Source organism: Podarcis melisellensis (assembly GCF_964234715.1).
Source record: "Podarcis melisellensis genome assembly, chromosome: 2".
In the NCBI taxonomy this organism is placed as follows: Eukaryota; Metazoa; Chordata; class Lepidosauria; order Squamata; family Lacertidae; genus Podarcis; species Podarcis melisellensis.
The window spans coordinates 15919276-15939737 of record NC_138529.1 but is presented as its reverse complement, the minus strand read 5'-3'; the positions used below and the strand labels follow the sequence as shown (position 1 = coordinate 15939737).

The following is a 20462-nucleotide window of genomic DNA, read 5'->3' as shown; positions in this document are numbered from 1 at the left end:
GGCTAGTGCTTTCCTGAACCCCACAATTCCATCATGGAGGCATCTAGGTAAGCTATCACACCTTAATCAGCGGTTTTCTAACTCAGCTTCTTAACACATCTCCTTTACTCCAGTCGTACTGCAGTGCATGGCTTTCTACACTGGTTGTTGCAATAGACCCCAGAGGTGAGAAACCTGTGGCTCTGCAGTTTTTGCTGAACTCCAAATCCCATTAGCCCCAGCATGGCAAATGGTCATGGATGTTGGGTCCTGTAGTCCAACAACATGTGGTGGACCACAGGTTCCTCATCCTTGCCATAGACCTTTACACGTATTAGCCGCTGATAACTAAAAATCCGATTTCTCAAAATCAAATCAATAGGCCACATTTTAAAGCCAATAAGTTGTTGTCCTTGGCAATACCCATATAGAAGTACCGTAAGTCTCGCTGAAATCAAGAGCGTTTACTTCCCAGTATGCAGCTATAGGTAGGCATACAGAATCCAAACTCTGGTACAAAGATTGCTGCAAATGGAACATTTTTACTAGCTTTGTCTGGGTTTAGGAACAGTCCTTTGGCAAATTCTGGATGTTAAAGCACTACTTGTATGGCAAGACTCAATTCTTGCTTAACATCCAGATTCTAAATTAATTTCGGTTAGATCCAAGTAACGGCTAATCTGCTTACTTTATATATATATTTAATTGTTAGGGTTTATTGCAACTGTATCCTTGCAATCTGATCCCGTTTACTCAAAAGTAAACCCCAGAGTATTCAGTGGGGGCATACTTGCAAGTAAACGTGCATAGGGCTGCAGCTGGAAGCTCCTCTTGTCATAACGTCTTGGATCAGCTTCAGCCAGTGGTGCTTCGGTGTGGAGCCAGGATGTTTGGAGACGTTCAGCCTCCTACATTCTTGCTCAGCACTTAAGGAGAGCCCTGCTGGATTAGGCAAAAGCTGCATCAAATCCAGCATTCTGTTTTCCACAGTGGCCAGCCAGGCGCATCTGGAAGACTTTAAGCAGGGTATGGAGGCAATAGCCTCCTCTTGCCATTGCTCCACAGGCACTGAAAGGTATTGATGGACCTATCCTTTTCGGCCTTCTTGATTAATAATGTTCTGCAGGGAAATAATGGCAATACCACTTTGAGAAATGGCAGCACCGTCTTTCCTAGAGGACACACAATTAGGTAAATTGGATAAAGCTGTATGTGAAATGTGCCGCTCCTGATAAACCCAAGGAAGCACCCGCCAGTTAAATACATGCAGCTACTGACACAATCAAAACCTAGAAACCATATGCATAGCTGTCAACCGTCCCTTATTTGGCGGGAAACTCCCTTATCCCAGCGCCGTTTCCCGCTGCTGTCCCTTATTGATGATGTCCCTTACATTTCCCGGGTTTCAAAGGAAGCAGCTCCTCTCCCTCCCTCCCTGCCAGCCAGGGAGGAGGGAGGCTCCAACTGTGTTGCTTGGCTGCGTTGCTCACCCAATAAGGAGTCTAAGAACGACTGCAGGGTGGAGCTTGCATGCCTTGTGCCGATCAAATCGGCTGCGTTGCCTGGGGACTTGCCTTTGCTCAGTGCTTCCCAGCGGAAAGGTGACAATGGTTTTCCTTGCTGCATCCCCTTTGCCGGGTTGCTGCGCTGTGGGAACCACCGCTTGAGGCTTCGTTTGGCTGCTGGCTGGGCTTTCTCCCTTTGGCTTGGAGGGGCTCAGAAGTTGAACATACCTGTGCTCAGAATCGGATGAATACGTCATCGACGGCCCTCTCACCCTTGCCGGGGAAAAGGTCTGTCTGGAGCAGGGGCACATGGTGGGAAAGGAGCTGGTTGAGTACAATGGCGGGTGGCAATCTCGTGTGAGGGGGGGCTTTTGGATTTGTTTTGGAGGCTCCCTCGATTGACTGTTATGGGGGGGAGGGAAGGAGCTGTTTGGCTAAAATCCCTTATTTTGGCTGCTGATCCCTTATTTTCAAATCTGTAAGTTGACAGCTATGCATATATCAAGCGTAACTGAGCTGTAGAACAGACTTGACAACCTGAAAAGAGGACAATGCACACACTTTTGTAAACCAAGAAACTCTTTAATAAAAAATATATATTTTAAAAAGTGTACAGTAGTTAGGAAGGTGAGCGCGGGCAGGTCTGCATTCTAACATAAGCTCACCAAATTCACCGATCCTGATTAAATGGATTGGAATGTGGTCTGCTTTGGAATCTGGTTTGAGAGTTGTCTTTTAGATTCTTCTACCGTGCCTCGGTTTTTTCAGGTCGTAGGTCACTTGGAACAGCTGGAAAGGTGTTCTAAGGGAGCAGACATCTTTTCCCCACCTCATACAGTTTACCTGGAAGGGATGACAGGTCATCACAGGTATTTGGGGCCACATTTTTACACATATATGACAGTTTCTGCACTTTCCAGCTAAAATGGGAAGGAGGGAGGGAAAGAAGCAGCCTCAGGCTAAAATGTTATTATATTTTTTCAAAGAATATTGTGTGGAATATATATATATAGAGAGAGAGAGAGAGCTGCATGTGCAAGTGGTATATCAGTATGTGAAATTGTCATGGAGAGAATTTAGACCTGCCCTCGTCTAAATTCAGAGATCATTATTACAGGTATTTATCTGGTTGATCTTTAGATTAACTGGAATTATGTAGGGTCACTCTCGCCCTGTTTCTCCCTCTGACACACACACTGCTTTTTATTTTATTTGGGTGAGGTTGTTGATTATTCTGTTGGTGGATTTAATTGGATTGATGAATCTATAGTGTTCATATTTTAATGAGAGGGATTGTTGCGTGTGCGCCTGTGTGCGCTGTTCTTGTAAGCTGTCCTGAATGCCCTTTTGGGGTTGAAAGGGAAAAGCAAACAGCACCGGCAGGTCTGGCCCTACCACAAGGCAGAGTGGCAGAGTTGCCTCAGGTGGCAGATGTCAGGGGAAACAGCAGAAGCCTCCTGCCTACAACTGTTGCTGCTGAGCTTACCTGTATGTGCCGCACAGCTTCTCATGCACCTCCTAAACTAGCCTGCTGACCCCAGTCTGCTACTGTATGTGGAATAGTGGAAGGGGGATCTTGTCTTTTGCCTCAAGCAGCAACATGTGTTGGGACAGTCCTGAGCACTAAAGTCACATGCTGCATGCACCCCTTTCCTGTTAGAGGGTATGTGATGGCACTTTTCACCAGGCACTTTTCACCAGGCACTTTTCACTTCTATATGGTGAACAGTGTTGGAAACTCAGATACAGTGGTACCTAATTAAGTTAAGTACTTAATTCGTTCCGGAGGTCCGTTCTTAACCTGAAACTGTTCTTAACCTGAAGCACCACTTTAGCTAATGGGGCCTCCCGCTGCTGCTGCACAATTTCTGTTCTCATCCTGAAGCAAAGTTCTTAACCTGAGGTACTATTTCTGGGTTAGCAGAATCTGTAACCTGAAGCGTATGTAACCTGAAGCGTATGTAACCCAAGGTACCACTGTATATCATCTAGGTGCCACATGGCTCCTTAAACCAAGGTTGCAGTTGCCAAAACAGAACCCTTAGTTGCCATTTTGGCGTAAGATGGCTCTCAAGTCTTATTTTTCAAAGGATGGACTGACTGTGACAGATTCTCAGATAAGTGTCTGGCTTGTTCAGACAACAACCTTGAACTAGATTAGGAACTTTGAGAACTTAAAGAAGAAAAGTCACTTGATCCAGGGACAGCCCACATACTGTATATATATATATATGGGCCTATTCCGACCTCTTTTTCTGAATGGTGTCTGCTCATGCGGTGCAGAAAAAGCAATTGGGTTCCAGAAATAAAGAGATAAAGTATGAATGATAGGATGTGGGTGGTGCTGTGGGTTAAACCACAGAGCCTAGGACTTGCCAATCAGAAGGCCGGCAGTTCGAATCCCCGCGACGGGGTGAGCTGCTGTTGCTCTGTCCCTGCTCCTGCCAACCTAGCAGTTCAAAAGCACATCAAAGTGCAAGTAGATAAATAGGTACCGCTCTGGCGGGAAGGTAAACGGCGTTTCCATGCGCTGCTCTGGTTCGCCAGAAGCGGCTTAGTCATGCTGGCCACATGACCCGGAAGCTGTACGCTGGCTCCCTTGGCCAATAAAGCGAGATGAGCGCTGCAACCCCAGAATCGGCCACAACTGGACCTAATGGTCAGGGGTCCCTTTACCTTTATGAATAATAGTGGCACATTCACAGGGCTGGCCCAAGACCCTTTGGTGCCTGAGGCAAGAAGTGCCACCGATGCTTCCCCTCTTCCTCAGATCTAGGACCACACCCCGGTGGAGTGGGTGTAGTATGTCACTTGAGGTGAGTTAACTCAGGTCACCCCTTGGTGTGCCAGCCATGCTAGTGCAGCAAGCTAGCTTAGGGCTGCAGGGCACACCTTTCTAGCCCTTTTTTGCCCCTCAGAATTTGCTGCCTGAGGTAGCTGCCATACTCTGCCCCATGGGAGGGCTGGCCCTGCAAATCCGTGCTCCCCAAGAGACATTGTAGACGAGAAGGTCCTGTCCATTGGTAGTGTTTCATTGATTTCAGCAAAGCCTGGCATTCTCAATATCATGTCCCAGGGTTGCTGCACTAGGGATGTATACTGAAAACGGCTTTGTGTGCAGGAAGTCACAGGTTCAATATCTGGCACCCCCCAATCAGTGTAAACAGCACTGAGACAGATGGACCGATGGTCTGACTCACTATAAGGCAGCTTCCTATGATTCTTATAACTGTTCAAGTACAGTCCAAAGGTATGCACCCAGATTGGAGTCGTATATACAGTAACTGGAAGGTTAGATGCTCTGTTGGTTTGTTGCACAAGGCCAGGTACTATCTGGCACAGAGATTAGCACCTCTAGAATCTTGGGTGTCCAAGTTGCAAGTCCTTGAAGCATCCCCCCCCCAAAAAAATCTGTCCCTTTTTTATCTGCCTTTCCGCTGTTGACAGTTCCTGTGATATTTGAAAACCTGAATGATAGAAACAGATTATATTATGAAGAACTGAGGAGATGTATGCAAATATCCTTAATCTGCATAATATATCACGATCACACAGTACTATGTATAACCAAAATGCAACAGGACAAAAGACAGATGGAAGGGAAGTCCTGAGCAATGATGCAGTAGATGAACACTTACTATTTATGCCTAAGCGCTGTAACAGCCTCTGCTTTACTGGCCACAGCAAGGAATAAGGTAGCAGGAATAGGAATTAAAGAACTGGATCAAGTTCTGAGAGAGGCCATGCTTCGACAATCTTTTGTTCAGATGCACTCTTTCAGACTTCTTTTTAATTTGCCCAATGCTTTCCTGACCAATAATAATAATAATGATAATGATAATAATACTCCACCAATCATTTACTGTGACTGTTCTGTCATTTAAATGTATTATTTCTGGTGTTGTTGCATACTTATTTTTTGCTTTTTGTACATTGCTTAGATATTTTATAGCGTGAGCAGTTTATAAATCTTCTGAAATAAATAAATAACATAAAGAGCCAGTGTGGTGTAGTGGTTCAGAGCGGTGGACTCGTAATCTGGTGAACTGGGTTTGATTCCCCGCTCCTCCACATGCAGCTGCTGGGTGACCTTGGGCCAGTCACACTTCTTTGAAGTCTCTCAGCCTCACTCACCTCACAGAGCGTTTGCTGTGGGGGAGGAAGGGAAAGGAGAATGTTAGCTGCTTTGAGATTCCTTCAGGTAGTGATAAAGCAGGATATCAAATCCAAACTCTTCTTCTTCTCTTGTGGTACAGTCAAGTGGGAAAAAGAGCGCAAAAATGCTGATCCATTGGCAGGAACATCATAATTCCACTTACAGGTATGCAAAGCTTTGCATAAGCACCCACACAATTAGAAGGGTGCACCTTGATTTTCCTTGCACTAGCTGCTTGCGCAAGAAGAATCACCCTTGGGGCAGTGAAATTTTAAATGTCAAACTCTACAATTCATAAATCGATTCACTCGATAATCAGTGCAAGATGAAACATTTGCAACAATCTGATTTTATCAACCAACATTTCTTTGGCATTCCAGATATTATGTTCTCTGATAAATGCTTTTATTGGAATCTGCAGGGGACAGAGAGAAATCTTAGGCCATGAAGCAAATGATGTTGGTATTGATATCAGCAGGCAATTTCTCCATGTGTGTGAGGAATGTTAAAAAAAATCCAGGGAGCAAGAGATGAGAGGCTTCATCCTTGAGATCAAGGAGCAGGTGGTCACCAGGAAAAAAAAGTGTTAGGATCACTACTGATGACCTGGCACCCATGCTGGTGGATCTTTGCGTAATGTGGGAGTTTGGGTGGCCAGCTTTGCAGAAGGAAGTCCTCAGTTTGGAGGGCTTATCAGGGGGCAGCCCTCTATCTTCTGTCTTTGCAAGGCTGCTTACGTAGTTTGAGTTCAGTTTTAAGATAAAGTGCAATAGGAAGGGAGAGCAGGGAGGGCCTTAAATTTGCCCATCAACAGCCCCTGAACAGACACCAGATTGAAGAGCCACACAGGGTGCCTGGTTCAGCTTCCATGCTATAGAAATATGCATTGAATTTCTATTTTATGCTAATTTTATGCAAATACACATACATACACGTTCTCTTTTTTTGGGTGATGTATAAAGAAGCACTAGTTAACTATCGAAGCTGTGCAATGTGGTGGCCACTAGTTTAGACTGTTTGAAAAGAGAACAAAGACAAATTCATTGAATACAATGTGGCTACTACAAGAGTAGGAGAGGAAAACAACCTTTGAGTCTTGCTGCTGGCCTTCCTGGAGGCAACTGGTTGATTACACTGCTGTTCAGCTCCGTTTCAGCTTTCTGGTGTCCCATAGGCATACTGCCTCCGCCCATGGAATTGGAATATAGCCATTGGGTCTGATAGCTTTATTGTCCATGAACTGGTCTAATCTTCTAAGGGTCCCATGAGTCATTGAAACGTGTGCTCTTAGCCCAGATGTGCTGTCCTTATACTACCAGTGCTCCCCAGGGAATGGGATCCCACATTCTTGCTCCCTTGCTGGATAGCATTGCGGGCAAATTTCCTTTCCTCATTTCTTCTTAAAGCCCATCTTAAGCCTTTTTGAATCCATTGTTTTCTCTCTGTGGGAACAGTGAACAACTTGCTTTCCTCCTTCTTTCTGACATCCTATGAAATATTTATGTCTCGTCAGCATATGTCCTTCTTTCCGCCATTTTATTTTCGCAAGACTGAAACCTTAGATTCCCAGTTCCTTTAAGGCTGCTGTCACAGGACCTGACTTCCAGACCTTGCCTCAGAATTCCCTCTCTTCTAGCCTTCCTGAAGTGCCCAGATGTTTGCTTTTTAAACCTCCCAGAGGTTTAGCCAAATTTTACAGTCTTCGTTCATGGTACAGACGTCTTCCTCTGGTCCCCCATTATCTGATTATTCAGTTGGTTTTATTTCCTTTCTAAGTGAACAGTTTGGTTGTTGGGGTAGCGGTCAGGAGGAGATATGCAACACCTTACCATCGACTCAGGGCGAGGACAGCTGCGAGATAAATAAAAATGTGAGCAGCACATTTTCAAAATGTTCCCATTTCAAAGCTGCTGTTTGGGTAGCAGGACCAGGAAGGACACAGTTAGAAAAAGTCGCTAACCCAGGCATACACCACTGCTATGGGCCACTTCCCTATGTGGCTAGCATTGGTCACCACCACCCAAATGGCTACATTTTACTTGGAATTAAGAAATGCTGTTCAAATGTCATTGGGACTGGACCCCTGGGGTAGTGGCTCTTTATTTTAACATAGTAATGCAGGGGTTTCCAAACTGTGCTCCATGAACTTTCAGGGGCCAGCAAGCTTCTTTCACACTATGTCAGTAAAAACTGAATTTAAAGATCACACAGCATCTAGTACAGCATATTACAATTGCTACACCAGGCAGAGAAATCTTTTAGTGATCTGCTAAGACCCTCAGCAATTTTCAAGTGGTCCGTGGTGTTGTGGAGTTTGGGAACCCTGAAGTTGGTGGGTTTATTTTCCTTGTGTCAAACCCCTTTGTTTTCCTTATGTCCAATGGGTTGTTTGATCTGTTCACTCCAAGGAAAACTTGTAAGCGTGTGTGCGGCCATAAAGGATACTCACTGTGGGTTGAGCAACTTCCACTCATGATGAATGAACCAGATGCCCCGTTTGAAAGTCCCCACAATTGCACAAAGAACACTGACATGTAAGAGTGGTTCAAGTATTTGTAGCTCCTCCTAGTGTGGGTTCCACACAGGTAGCATGAGAGGTCCCATCAAAGGCTGTAGCAAGAATCTTTGTGTGATTGAGTTGGATCTTTGCCCCATGGTTAAGGAATATTCCAGCTCTCCATTGAGGAAATGATGTGGGTGTGCCCAAAGGAGTTCCTCTGGATCCTTGTGAGTCTTCGCCAGTATTTACTTTATGCCTTTACTTGGTGTTTTCTTGAGTGAATCCCAAGAATTCCATCATCGCTTCCCATTTCATTTGTGCCAGTCAAAATAACCGTGGAGTAGACTGAAGACTCCTGCAGCTATAAGGCTCATAAAGTGGCCCTATGCAGGGCCATAACATCACACAAGATTTATTTTATGTGTTTATTAAATTTGTATACCATCTTTCATCCATAGATCTCAGGGGCAGTTCACAACATAAAAATACAAGATTAAAACTTTGGTCAATGATTGGGGGTTGGGTTTTTTTTTGCAGGGAACGGGTATTTAGATTACAGCAAGGGCAAAGGCCTCTTTAAACCTGTCCTTCCCCAGTGTCAAAAGCAATCCACTGACTGGGAGTAAATAGGGACAGCAGATTTTGAGGGTGGGAGTCAGTCTTTATATAATTTGATGGCTAGGCTACAATTGGTTTATTGGTTTGTGGTTGTTCTTAATTTTATTATTTATTTCGTGGTTTTTATATTGTGATTTTATGTTGTGAACTGCCCTGAAATCTATGGATGAAGGGTGATGTTGTTGTTGTTAAATTTCTCATAAGGCCCTGCACTTTTTAAAATGGCTTGTCCCATTCATTTCCTTGCATTGTGTATCTGTGTAGTGTTGGAAATTGATTATAGGATTAAACCTCCCTATCTCCTGGGAGACATTGAGAATCTCAGGTGGCAGAATGGTCCTGCAGGGCGTAGTTGACCTGATTAGAGTTCTGCTAGTGTGGCCTTGGGCAAAACCGCTCTGCCTTTCTCTATGATTGCTTGCTCTGTTGGCTTTATAAGGTTGGAGGTGAGGTTTATCGGTGATGCTATAATTGCAGATGAAACGTGCTTCAACTGACTGGTACTGCATGCTTGCTCTGGATAAACTGCAGAAATAAATATTCCACTGTCTCATGCTTAGCACTATCAGCCAATTAAAGAAGTTTTGGTTGATTAATCATATGATCTTTAACTGATTAATCTATTAATAAGTCAAATTTAAACACATGGGCATATTACCAAAACTTCATTATAGATGCCTTTTTTAATATGCCAAAGGAGCTAATGGAAAAGAAGAAGAAGAATAAAGCTGCCATTCTTTGTTAGACCGGACTGGTCATCTTTCCTTTTTTTCTTATCTGTTATAGTAACAAACCAGAGCTAAAATATCCTTAAAGCAAACAGGTAATGCCTTCGCAGCCTTATCAAATAAAATTACTCCCTCTGATGAATCAAGAAAAACTTTAGCCAGCTGATCTGCCAGTTAAAGGCTGCAGCCTTACTCGTTTTGCAATTGTGTGTCCTCAGACAGCACCTCTTCACACAACCATTTGATTATGGGGGTGTTGTATTGCTTCCACCCTTCCTCAGTGTGGCATCTCCTCACAACAACCCTGTGAGGTAGGTAAGGCTAGAAGATGGTGACTTGCCCAAGGTCATCCAGTGAGCTTCATGGCTGAGTGGGGATTTCAGCCTGGGTTATCCCAGCAGTCTGCTCGCTACACTACAGTAATAAACTCCTGTTAAGGTGGTGTTAATCTTCAGTGGCGCCGGAGCTAAGAGGGGTACGGAAGGCAAACTAGACCTCTTAATGATGGTGATGACTGACTCCATGCGGCTATAGCTGCATCGTAATGATTTGGCCCCGTAGGGGATCGTTGGCTTCAAGGAATATGTTGAGTCATCATTCCTTATTCAAGGGGTCCTTGCTAGCCAGTTGTTTTCTGCTGTAAGAATTGTACATGAAAAAGCATTTTGTGTTTGTATGTGCCTTTCTCTTATTTGCTGAATATATCTGTATCGTCTCTGTTTGTTTCTACAAGTTAGTCCCTCTGTGTCTGGTGCACGAAGCAACGGGATTATTTCTGCACCTAAAAAACCCCTCTGCCCATCCAGCAGTTAGACGGCTCCCTTAAGTGCCAAAGCTCGTGTGCTCTGTTGTATTTCAGTCTGCAGTGCTGCAGTGCCGTTGCATCAGTGCACAGCTTCTAGAATTCCACTCCCCTTCCTTCGGAGCGAAAAGCTCTGAATCGTCAGTCCTGAATCACGGTTTCATTCTCCTTCCTGTTTCTCCGGCAAAGGTGTCAAACTACAGAGATTGGGGGGGGGCTCTGCTTGTGCATCTCTCTGTGTGTTTGTTCTACATAGGAGCACCAGATGCAGGCAAACTCTGTTTTTCTGACTCACACTTATTATTTGGTCTGACAGCACGTCATACCTGGTTGGCGGCCTCTTTGCTGGGGACACTGTGCAGTCCCTGCAGAATGCAAACTTATTTCTCTAGACTCATCCTTCAAACAAATATCTCTTTGTTTGCTTTTCATGATGCCTGCCAAAAAGAAGAAATTTTCTTAGTAGCATCTCTGTTTTTAAAATCTTACGTATTTTCTTACTGGCAATGGAATTTGGTTGGCTTTGGGGGGGGGGGGAGAAGGTTTGCATTAAATTCAGTTTGATTTTTAAAAACACCTACCGGTAGTTTTGGCTTCATATGCATAGGTCCCTATTGAGATCAGACATAGGGTTGCCAACTGATCAGTAAAAAGCCTGAACTGCTCTTGTCCTTGGAGCAGAAAGCTTATCTGCAGAAATCGGCAGCAAATGAAGTTTTTTGCTGCATGAAGATAAGGATTATCATCTTCTGCTCATGTCTGCAAGATCAGCCTGCTGTTAACCCCAACCTGTGCAGTTAAGGCATAGAAACAAGCATTCTTTTTTAATGGCAATCCTAGAAAAGGTATTCAGCTAGCCACTTCTCCCCCCCCCCCAGTAAATACTTGCATGTAATACATAATACAGGAGGTTTCAACAATGCAGGAGGTTGTTGCATTCAGGTTTTGCCTCGTACTGTATGGTTGCCGAATAGTGAGAATTATTTGCCATCTGTCCATCTTTTTTGGCATGGCCCTTCTTTCCCTGATTTCCAAGGCTTGTAAACTCAGGATCCCTCTTGCACCCAAAGCAAGATGCAGATCCCTAGACTAGAGCTGGGGAACCTGTGGTCTCTAGATGTTGTTGGACATTCTTGGCCATTGGCCATGCTGGCTGCAGCTGGTGGGAGCTGGAGTCTTTAATAATGTTTGGAGGACCATAGTTTCCCCATGCCTGTCCCAGCCAACAAACTAAACCCATAAAATCTTTTAAAGGTTAAAAATCAAAGCATTACTGTTCCAGATTTTACCTGGGACACATGGTTTCTTTTACCTGTATACTCTGATCTTAACACCAATACTTGCGGCTTCCAATAGCATGAGTAATATGAAGAGATTGTGTGGCTTTTTGTGGCCTTGTGTGAACAGTATTGTACTTTTCAAGGGAGAAGTGAAAAAGAAGGTGCTGAGTTAGGATAATCTGCTAGTTTAAAATGCTAGCTGAATCTGTGGGTGGCAGAGATTGATTTCTTGCTTAGCGGCCTATAGGATTTCAGGCAGGCAGCTTGACGGAAAGGGAAGAGGAGAAATATACTAGAGCAAATCAGCCAACATTTGAAGATATTTCATATAGATATGGGTTCCTCCTCAGTCCCCATCTCCATCAAACTCACTAATCCCTGAAATGTATTTTAACATTGGCATTCAGAAAAGCTTCATCACATGCACATGTTAGCATGTGGTGCATGTGCATTTGTGTCAGGCCAAAAATTGTATCCTCCTGCCATTACTTCAACATAAAAGTAATAAGAATAATGTTTAAACCATTGATTGACATACATTCGTGCCAAAATTATAGTGTTGGAGTTTTATTGTTCTAATGTTGTATTGACCATGTTCAAACATCATGGTAAGCCATAAACCATGGTTTACTGTGTATGAGTTGATCCCACCCTGATTTTTGCTGCCTGCTAGCACTGGAAAATGAAACAAACCAAGGTCTTTGACTTAGAGTTACTTTTGAAAGAGGGATTGTGGTTTGTTTCATTTTCAGCAAACCATGATCTGAAGCCAAGGCTTGTTTTGGCTTACTGAGTGTGCTTTGTTGGAGTGAAGCAAACCATGGTCATTGGTTTGAACATAACACTAAGCCAGTGATCATGGTTTGTTTCCTCTGTGTACTAGCAGGGAGAAGCGAAACAACCCATGTAGGGGCATGCATAGTGAATCATTAACTGTGGCTTACAGTGATGGGCCACTGGTTTTGTGTGCTGAACTGTTGCATGCAAAGCTGAAGATGCCTACCTTAATATACTTTAAAAAGAGATGGGTTCATGTGTGGAGCTTTGGTTAAATCTGACACAGTGGTGCTCAGTCTTTCTGCTTTCAGGGAAGTGTTTCCAAATTGAGGACCACACAGGCATTTGCCATGGAACTCCTGTGCATTGTGGTGAATTCTGGGGCATGCTTGATTCATGTTGGACTCTAGTTAAGCTTGTTGGGCCCATACAACTGGGACTACAACACAGAACATTGCTAATCCTACCCTGTAGCTAGACACTGTCCTGGAAGATCAGGGTAACTTGTCCATCATTAGGCATCTTCTTATTAAGGAATCTGCTCTTGCAAACTTTGCCATGTTTCGCTTCAGGCATTAGCGGTTCTTAGAGAAACCCCAGTGAACTTTTGGCATCACAAAATGAAGCTGCTCAGAAGGAAAACAGTAATAGGAGGACCATAGGATTTAAAAGTTCTGGAGTGGTTGGCCAGTCTTAATATTAAAAGGCTGTCTCCAGAAGAGGTAGAGTTGTCAGGGTAGTACTAAGTATCATAAAATACAGTAAGTAGTAGAGAGTTCATACATGTTATCCGCCATTTTACATGAGTTCTATAATGGACCAGTGAACTTGACAACCTTAAGTAGTTTAAGACAGGGATGGGGAATCTGTGGCCCTCAAGATGCTCTTGAACTACAGCTCTTATAATCTCTGAGCATTAACCATGTTGGCTGGGGCTGATGGGAGTTGGAGTCCCAGGACCGCGCTAGGCCCCGAGACAGTCCCAACGGTCGTCTGGCCTTGTGTGACCTTCTCGTGGCCACTCATCCTCCCCTCGTGAGCAGGAGGCCAAAGACAGGAATGATAAGAGAGGGGAGAGAGGGGGGAACAGGTGGGTGAGGAAGGGGTTAGCAGCACAGAGGGTGAGGGAGGGAGGTGCAGGATGGTGGCAGAGGTGCCCCAGTGGTGATGGTGGGGTGTCTGGGTTTTTGATCCCCGGAATATGGCAACCCTCAACAACCTCCAGTGGGTACCATGTCAGCTAGCTCTGGTTTAAGTGAGATACTTGGGAAATGTGTTGAGCTCATTGTCTCAGGCAGCTTTGTTTAACGCTCCCCTTGAGAAGATGCAAATGGTGAATGGTAAAACCAATGCAACCATTGTGGTATCTCAGTGGGGATGTGGCTCAACAAGACTCATTCATTCTTCCCTCCAAAAATACTCAATTCACCCACCAGTATGTTGAGGATTTGACTTGTGACCGTCTGTCCTATTCTCTCCTCTACAGAGCTGACCTATCCCGGGCGCATCATAACTAAATAAGTTTCTGCAGGATGAAAAAATGGCAGGGCGGCTGCTTGCACCACCAGGCCCTGATAGTTTTCGACCTTTCACTCCGGAATCTCTGGCTAACATCGAGAAGCGCATCGCAGAAGATAAGAAGAAGAAGCGCCCCAAGCAAGACAGCAGTCACAGAGATGACGACGAAGAGAGCAAACCAAAACCAAACAGTGACCTGGAGGCAGGGAAGAATTTGCCTTTCATCTATGGGGATATCCCAAAAGGCCTGGTTGCTGTGCCACTGGAGGACTTTGACCCTTTCTATTTGACGCAGAAAGTGAGTCACCAAGACCCAGCCTATTAAAAACTCAAGTCTTTTTTGTCCCCAGGAGGAATTACAGGTTTGGGGTGGCAAGAGTCTCTTGCTGCATATGAAAGGGGACCTTTTTCTGTGGGCTTTTCAAATACGAATCTTCCTCTTCATTTTTTTCATGTTTGGGGAAGAAATGTGTCCGATCGTTTGTTGGGGTAGCTGATAGCTCTGCAAAATCTGCACACAGCTCGACACGTCGCTTAAGTAATTCTGGAAGTCAGCACATCTAGTAGGGAGGAGGCAGATAAATAAGAGGGGGGAGTGGCAACAGATACTGAGAAAAGGAGTGGCAGTCAGTCCATCTCAGTCACAAAAGAGAAAAACCATGGTGTTTTAGGTCCGGTGTCTCCCAGGCCAATTAGCACCATTTGGAGACTTGTCTTCTATCCATGGTGACTTTTAAAAATTCGTCTTGGACAGAGATGAAATGTATCTAGACCTGACAAAGAGATAGGTGTGGTGTGCCACCATATAATCCAGAACCTGACTTACTTAATTGCATCAAATGCTCTCGAAATGTTATTGGATCTGGGTTTGTGGTAGTGATGGGACATTTCCTCCATCCTTTCACTGCCTCAGTGTACCATTTAGACTAATAAAAGACCATCACCACCATCACATATTGAGCATAAGCCTCAAAGTGGTTGTGGAACTTGGCAGCCTGGTTCCCTCTAAAGTGGAAGGGGGTGGGTCTTAAAACTTTGCCATAATGCTTTGCGTGGAAAATTAATGGTGCATATTGAAAGCCCTTCCATTTTACTTTACCTAATATACTCTTAACAGTTTTGTTATGCTCTCAGTCAAGAAAGCAAAAGAGCTTGTTTCACAACCGGCTCCTATGTTGTGCCTCCTTTAACTATATGTACAACTGGTACCATAAATGGAGGTGGTTGTGTGATAACCAATAGCCTCCTCAAAAGCATTAGCCTTTTGCATTTTATGAAGCCCCTGCCAATGAGCATAAGAAGAACTCTGCTAGATCAGGCCAAGAGTCCATCTAGCCCCTCTTGACCTCTCATGGAGGGGGCACATGAAGAAGGGCCTCAGATGCTTATTGCAAGCCAGGGAGCCAAGTGGGCTCCACAAAGCAAGAGAGGGCATTCAGATGATCATGTCAGTGGCCCAAGCCATCCAGATGTTCCACAAGTTGGCCAGGGTTTCAACAGGAGCACCAGTCATATCAGCAGGGAAATCCCCCAAGGTTGTCTGAAAAACAATTGGAGCCATCAGCTTCTGAGGTAGACCATCCTCATAGGTCCCCTGCCTCTGTAGAGGTAGAAGGATGCTGAGAGCCTAAATCTCAACAGGAAGTGACCTGACCATGACAAGGGACTGTTGTCAATGACCCCCACTTTCAGATCACCCTCTTCCTGCCCAGCTGAGAAAACAAGGTCCGCATATGTTGGGCCAATGACATGTTGGGTCATCATGACAGCCGTGAAGTCTTTAGCCATGGCAGAGCTAATGTCTTCGGCATGGATGTTGAAGTCCCCCAACACTAGCAATCTGGGAGTCCTCAACACTCCCTCCAAGACCAGCTCTGTCAGCTCAGGCAGGGATACTTCTGGGCAGTCAGGTGGGTGGTAAACCAGCAGAATCCCTAAAGGTAAAGGTAAAGGGACCCCTGACCATTAGGTCCAGTCGTGACCGACTCTGGGGTTTTGGCGCTCATTTCGCTTTACTGGCCGAGGGAGCTGGCATACAGCTTCCGGGTCATATGGCCAGCATGACTAAGCCGCTTCTGGCGATCCAGAGCAGCACACGGAAATGCCGTTTACCTTCCCGCTGGAGTGGTACCTATTTATCTACTTGCACTTTGATGTGCTTTTGAACTGCTAGGTTAGCAGGAGCAGGGACCGAGCAACGGGAGCTCACCCCGCTGCGGGGATTCGAACCGCCAACCTTCTGATTGGCAAGTCTTAGGCTCTGTGGTTTAACCCACAGTGCCACCCGTGTCCCTAGCAGAATCCCTAATATGTCCCAATTACGAACACCAGGAACAAACACTCTGGATCCCCACCCAACTGGCCAGAAAGCCTGGAGACAGAATCTCTGTGGTCTACAGCAAGTCCCCATCCCCAACCCTCAAGTCTGCCCTGGAGCTGTACCAAGGAGCCAGCACCAACTCCACCCTGCTCAACCACCCACGTCTCAGTAATATAGATCAGATCAGCCTCCTTATCCACAATCACATCATGGGTGAGGCAGGACCAACCTAACATTGAACAGCCACAGACCCCAGGGCTGGCTGATAGGACAGCCACAATTCCTCAGGTTGAAGGGAGGTCTGGTACATGGCACAGTCACCAACTCCCTGTGCCACATGTCCCTTACCAGACATGTCCCACCCATTTGCCCAGAACCTCCACCTTTCCCAGAACCACTGCAATCGGGGTGCCAGCTGGTTTCCCCAATTGCTCTCTTCCCAGGCACATTTTACCTCCCTTATTTTGAAAACTCCAAATTAAAAGCGTACAAGTTAAAAAGCACTTAAAACAATTTAGGGCAAGGCAATCTCCATAGAAGATGATGTTCTGGGGTGGCCCTTGTCCTTGCTTTCCTCCCCCCAAAGCTGCTCCCCAAAAAGGGGGTGACCCTCTGCTGGCCAAAGGTGCAAAAAGGGCAATCCCAGCAGCTGTGAAGGGGAGCCAGGTGAACAGCTCACCTTCTCCACTGATGGTCTCTAGCTGCTGCTCCCTCTGAGAGTGAAGCATCCGTTCTCCCAGAACTGGAGGTAGTGCAGGAGGTGTCGTGCAGACTTTAATTAGGTTAGATTAGGCTGGGTGCGCAAGGGACGCGGGTGGCGCTGTGGGTTAAAGCCTCAGCGCCTAGGGCTTGCCGATCGAAAGGTTGGCGGTTCGAATCCCCGCGGCGGGGTGCGCTCCCGCTGCTCGGTCCCAGCGCCTGCCAACCTAGCAGTTCGAAAGCACCCTCGGGTGCAAGTAGATAAATAGGGACCGCTTTCTAGCGGGAAGGTAAACGGCGTTTCAGTGTGCAGCTCTGGCTCGCCAGAGCAGCGATGTCACGCTGGCCACGTGACCCGGAAGTGTCTTCGGACAGCGCTGGCCCCTGGCCTCTTAAGTGAGATGGGCGCACAACCCCAGAGTCTGGCAAGACTGGCCCGTACGGGCAGGGGTACCTTTACCTTTACCTTTAGGCTGGGTGCAAAATAGATTTCATCGCACACCAAGGGATTCTGGGACTCAGAAACGTCGTGGCTGTTCTCCCTTTGAAAATATGATTTATTTGGATCTGCCTTCGGCGGTAAGCAGGACGCCCGAGCCGCTGGCAAGGAAAAGAGCTTTTAAGATGAAGAGGCACCTTGTGTGGTAGCTAGCTGAGGTGGATTTGCAGGGTCCAGTCAGTGTGGAAGGGAAGGAAGGAGATTTCCTCTGGGGGCCATGTCCCTTTCAGCGAGCAGGAGGAAAACAGCAGGCAGGCAGAAGGTGAGGTTGCCTGAGTCTGCAGTTGTACAACACAAGCTTGCGCTTTCAGGTTTAGAATGGTTGGGCCTGCGAGTGGCAGGGGGAGGCAGGAGGCATGGCTGCTGTGAGGATCTTTTGAGCACCGATTTCTGGATTTAGTAGGCCATTCTGAGAACAGGGTGCAGGCAGCTAGAGATGGGTTGTGGGTCTGTTGCAACGGCCGTCTTCTGATGCTTGTATGAGCTGGGTAAACAGTTTTTAGCCAGCCTTCTCTACCCACCCAGGGAGGTATTTCCAAACCCTCCAAGTACCCCTGTTTTCCAGGAACAGTCCTGGATTTGCAGAAGACATCCCAGTTTCTGATTCGATCCCAGAATGTTCCACTTTTCCTTAGGATGTCCCTATTTTCATTGGAGAAATGTTGGAGGGTATGGAGTTATCCAACCCCTGAGCCATCTGAAGGCAGCCCTGTTTTTTTTTAATGTTTTATTGTGTTTTCAAAAATGTGGGGAGCTTCCCTGAGTGGCTGGGGCAACCCAGTCGGATTCACGGGTTATAAACAGTAAAATAAGAATAAGAGTAATAAAGAATAGGACGTTCCTATTTTCATCGGAGAAATGTTGGAGGGCATGCATTTCTCTTTTGCCCGCATGACAGTTTTACTGCACATAGCATAGCCACAACTTAGTACCACACCCTCTTGACAGTGGCTTTGATAGGCTGTTTCGCCAGGTATGCGGGGGTCAACTGAGCTAAGAGGTGCTGTTTGCAAAGCCAAACACATATGAGGAAATGCAGAATTTCTTTTGTGTACAGCACTGGGCACCTTTAGGTGCCCCCACCCACCCATCCAGTGGTGCAAGCCCAAGTGTGTTAAAGGCTGTACTGAAGAAAACCCTTTATGTTCCCCAGAGAAGGCTTCCCATTTAGAAATATGTGGGAGGCCTCTGGCAGCGCATCTTGTGTGCTGTGCAGAGAACAACATGACTGCCTAGAAGGTTGGGTCTTTTTCTTTTTAGAAATAGTGAGCTACAGACATCACTGGAAATGTTTTTGATGAACAGTTTCTCCCCCAGCTTCCTGTTCTGTATAGCGAGGCCTTGTGCATCTTCCCACAAATCCTGGAATGGCACATTTCCTGATTCCATTGTGTTTTACCAGAAAGGATGTGCATTACTTCTCCAAATAACCAGTGGTTCAAGATCATCCCACAAATCCATTTAAAACACACACACACAAACACCTCTCTGAATCATCAAAAGCAGCAGTTCTGCTTGAACAGCTGGAATGTTGCCATGGTTTTTTTTAATGCCGGCTTCTAGCATATGAAAAGCAGTCCTGGCTCTTTCTTTTTAATGCCAGCCAGAGAGCTAAGTGCAGAGGCGTGGCCTGACTGGCACCAGAAATGGAGGATGGCACCTGTCTCTGCCTTATCCCCCAATACTTAGGGAAGATGGCAGTGTTTCTTTATTCCAGTGAACCTCATCACAACTATAAGACGCAGAGTCATCAACTGAAGGCCAAAACCAGGCCAAAGCTTAGTGGTAGAGCTTCTTTATGAAAGTCCCAGATTCTCAAGCTTTTCTAGATTATTATTATTATTATTTATTATTTATTGAATTTATATGCCACCCTGTACCGGGAGGTCTCAGGGCAGTTCACGGAACAAAATCAAAATTTAAAACCACAAAACATACAATCAAAATAAAAACAACAACCCAATAACACCCCCCAATAGCCCTAGGAAAGCTCTCTTGCTGAAACCAGCCAGCTATCTTAGCCAGTAGTGCAACCTTTTCATCTAGATGGGACCAATTGTCCTGACTTAGTATAATGCAGATCTCCGTTTTGGAATGTTTCCCTGTTGATGCAAAAAAAACCCCACAGATACAACATCCTTGTTAGGTGGTCACCCAGCTTTTGTTTAAAAAGAGGGAGTCCACTACCTTCCAAGGAATCCTATTCCTCTCACCGCCCCCAGCCTTTTCCCTTTCCCTTTTGCTATGACTTCCATTTTACAGGTTGGGTTAGTAAGATGAATTGGCATCTTGGTAAACCCAAGGGTTTTGCTTGGGCTGCTGCTCTATATGTTATTGGCATCCCCATTGGGAGCTCCTCAGCCCCTGGCCAAATACTTAATTAGAATTCACTGAATCAGTTGCTGCCCCTGCCAAGCAAATGCCCCCAATATGGACCACTGGCAGAGAAACTCACTACATGACAGCCCCAGCTCTAGACAGTGATCTGTACTAATTCAGTATAATGTGGAACAGAGACACTTGCCATGGAGATGCGAGTCTTAAATATAGACCAGCTCATTGAGAACATTTACCCAGGTGTCCCCAGTCCAAGTTTCAGTTTTTCTCTGGGGGGGTGATAATTGATTTTTCAGATTGTCATTCTTTCCCTTGGTCTCTTCCCTTGGTCTTGTTGAGAATGTCTGTATACTAGTGATATTCACTAGGCACTGTGGTCTAAACCACAGAGCCTAGGACTTGCCAATTGGAAGGTCGGCGGTTCGAATCCCCATGACAGGGTGAGCTCCTGTTGCTCGATCCCAGCTCCTGCTAACCTAGCAGTTCAAAAGCACGTCAAAGTGCTTCCGTCGGGAAGGCAAATGGCATTTCTGTGTGCTGCTCTGGTTTTGCCAGAAATGGCTTAGTCATGCTGGCCATATGACCCAGAAAAACTGTCTGCGGACAAACATCAGCTCCCTCGGCCAGTAAAGCGAGATGAGTGTCTCAACCCCAGAGTCGTTTATGACTGGACTTAACTGTCAGGGGTCCTTTACCTTTATCTTTACCATACCAACAGGTAAATGATTGGCACCACTGTGTTTT

General features: G+C 45.7%; 1 protein-coding gene across 1 annotated transcript in view; it reads left to right on the top strand.

The window, feature by feature from the left end:
- The window catches only part of SCN8A (sodium voltage-gated channel alpha subunit 8), a 103189-nt gene that overhangs the window by 12435 nt on the left and 70292 nt on the right, over nt 1–20462 (top strand). Inside the window, exon 2 of the mRNA XM_081898495.1 lies at nt 13832–14161. Within this exon, the coding sequence (XP_081754621.1) occupies nt 13886–14161 (276 nt within the window). The 5' untranslated portion in view covers nt 13832–13885. The remainder of the gene's footprint in view (nt 1–13831; nt 14162–20462) is intronic.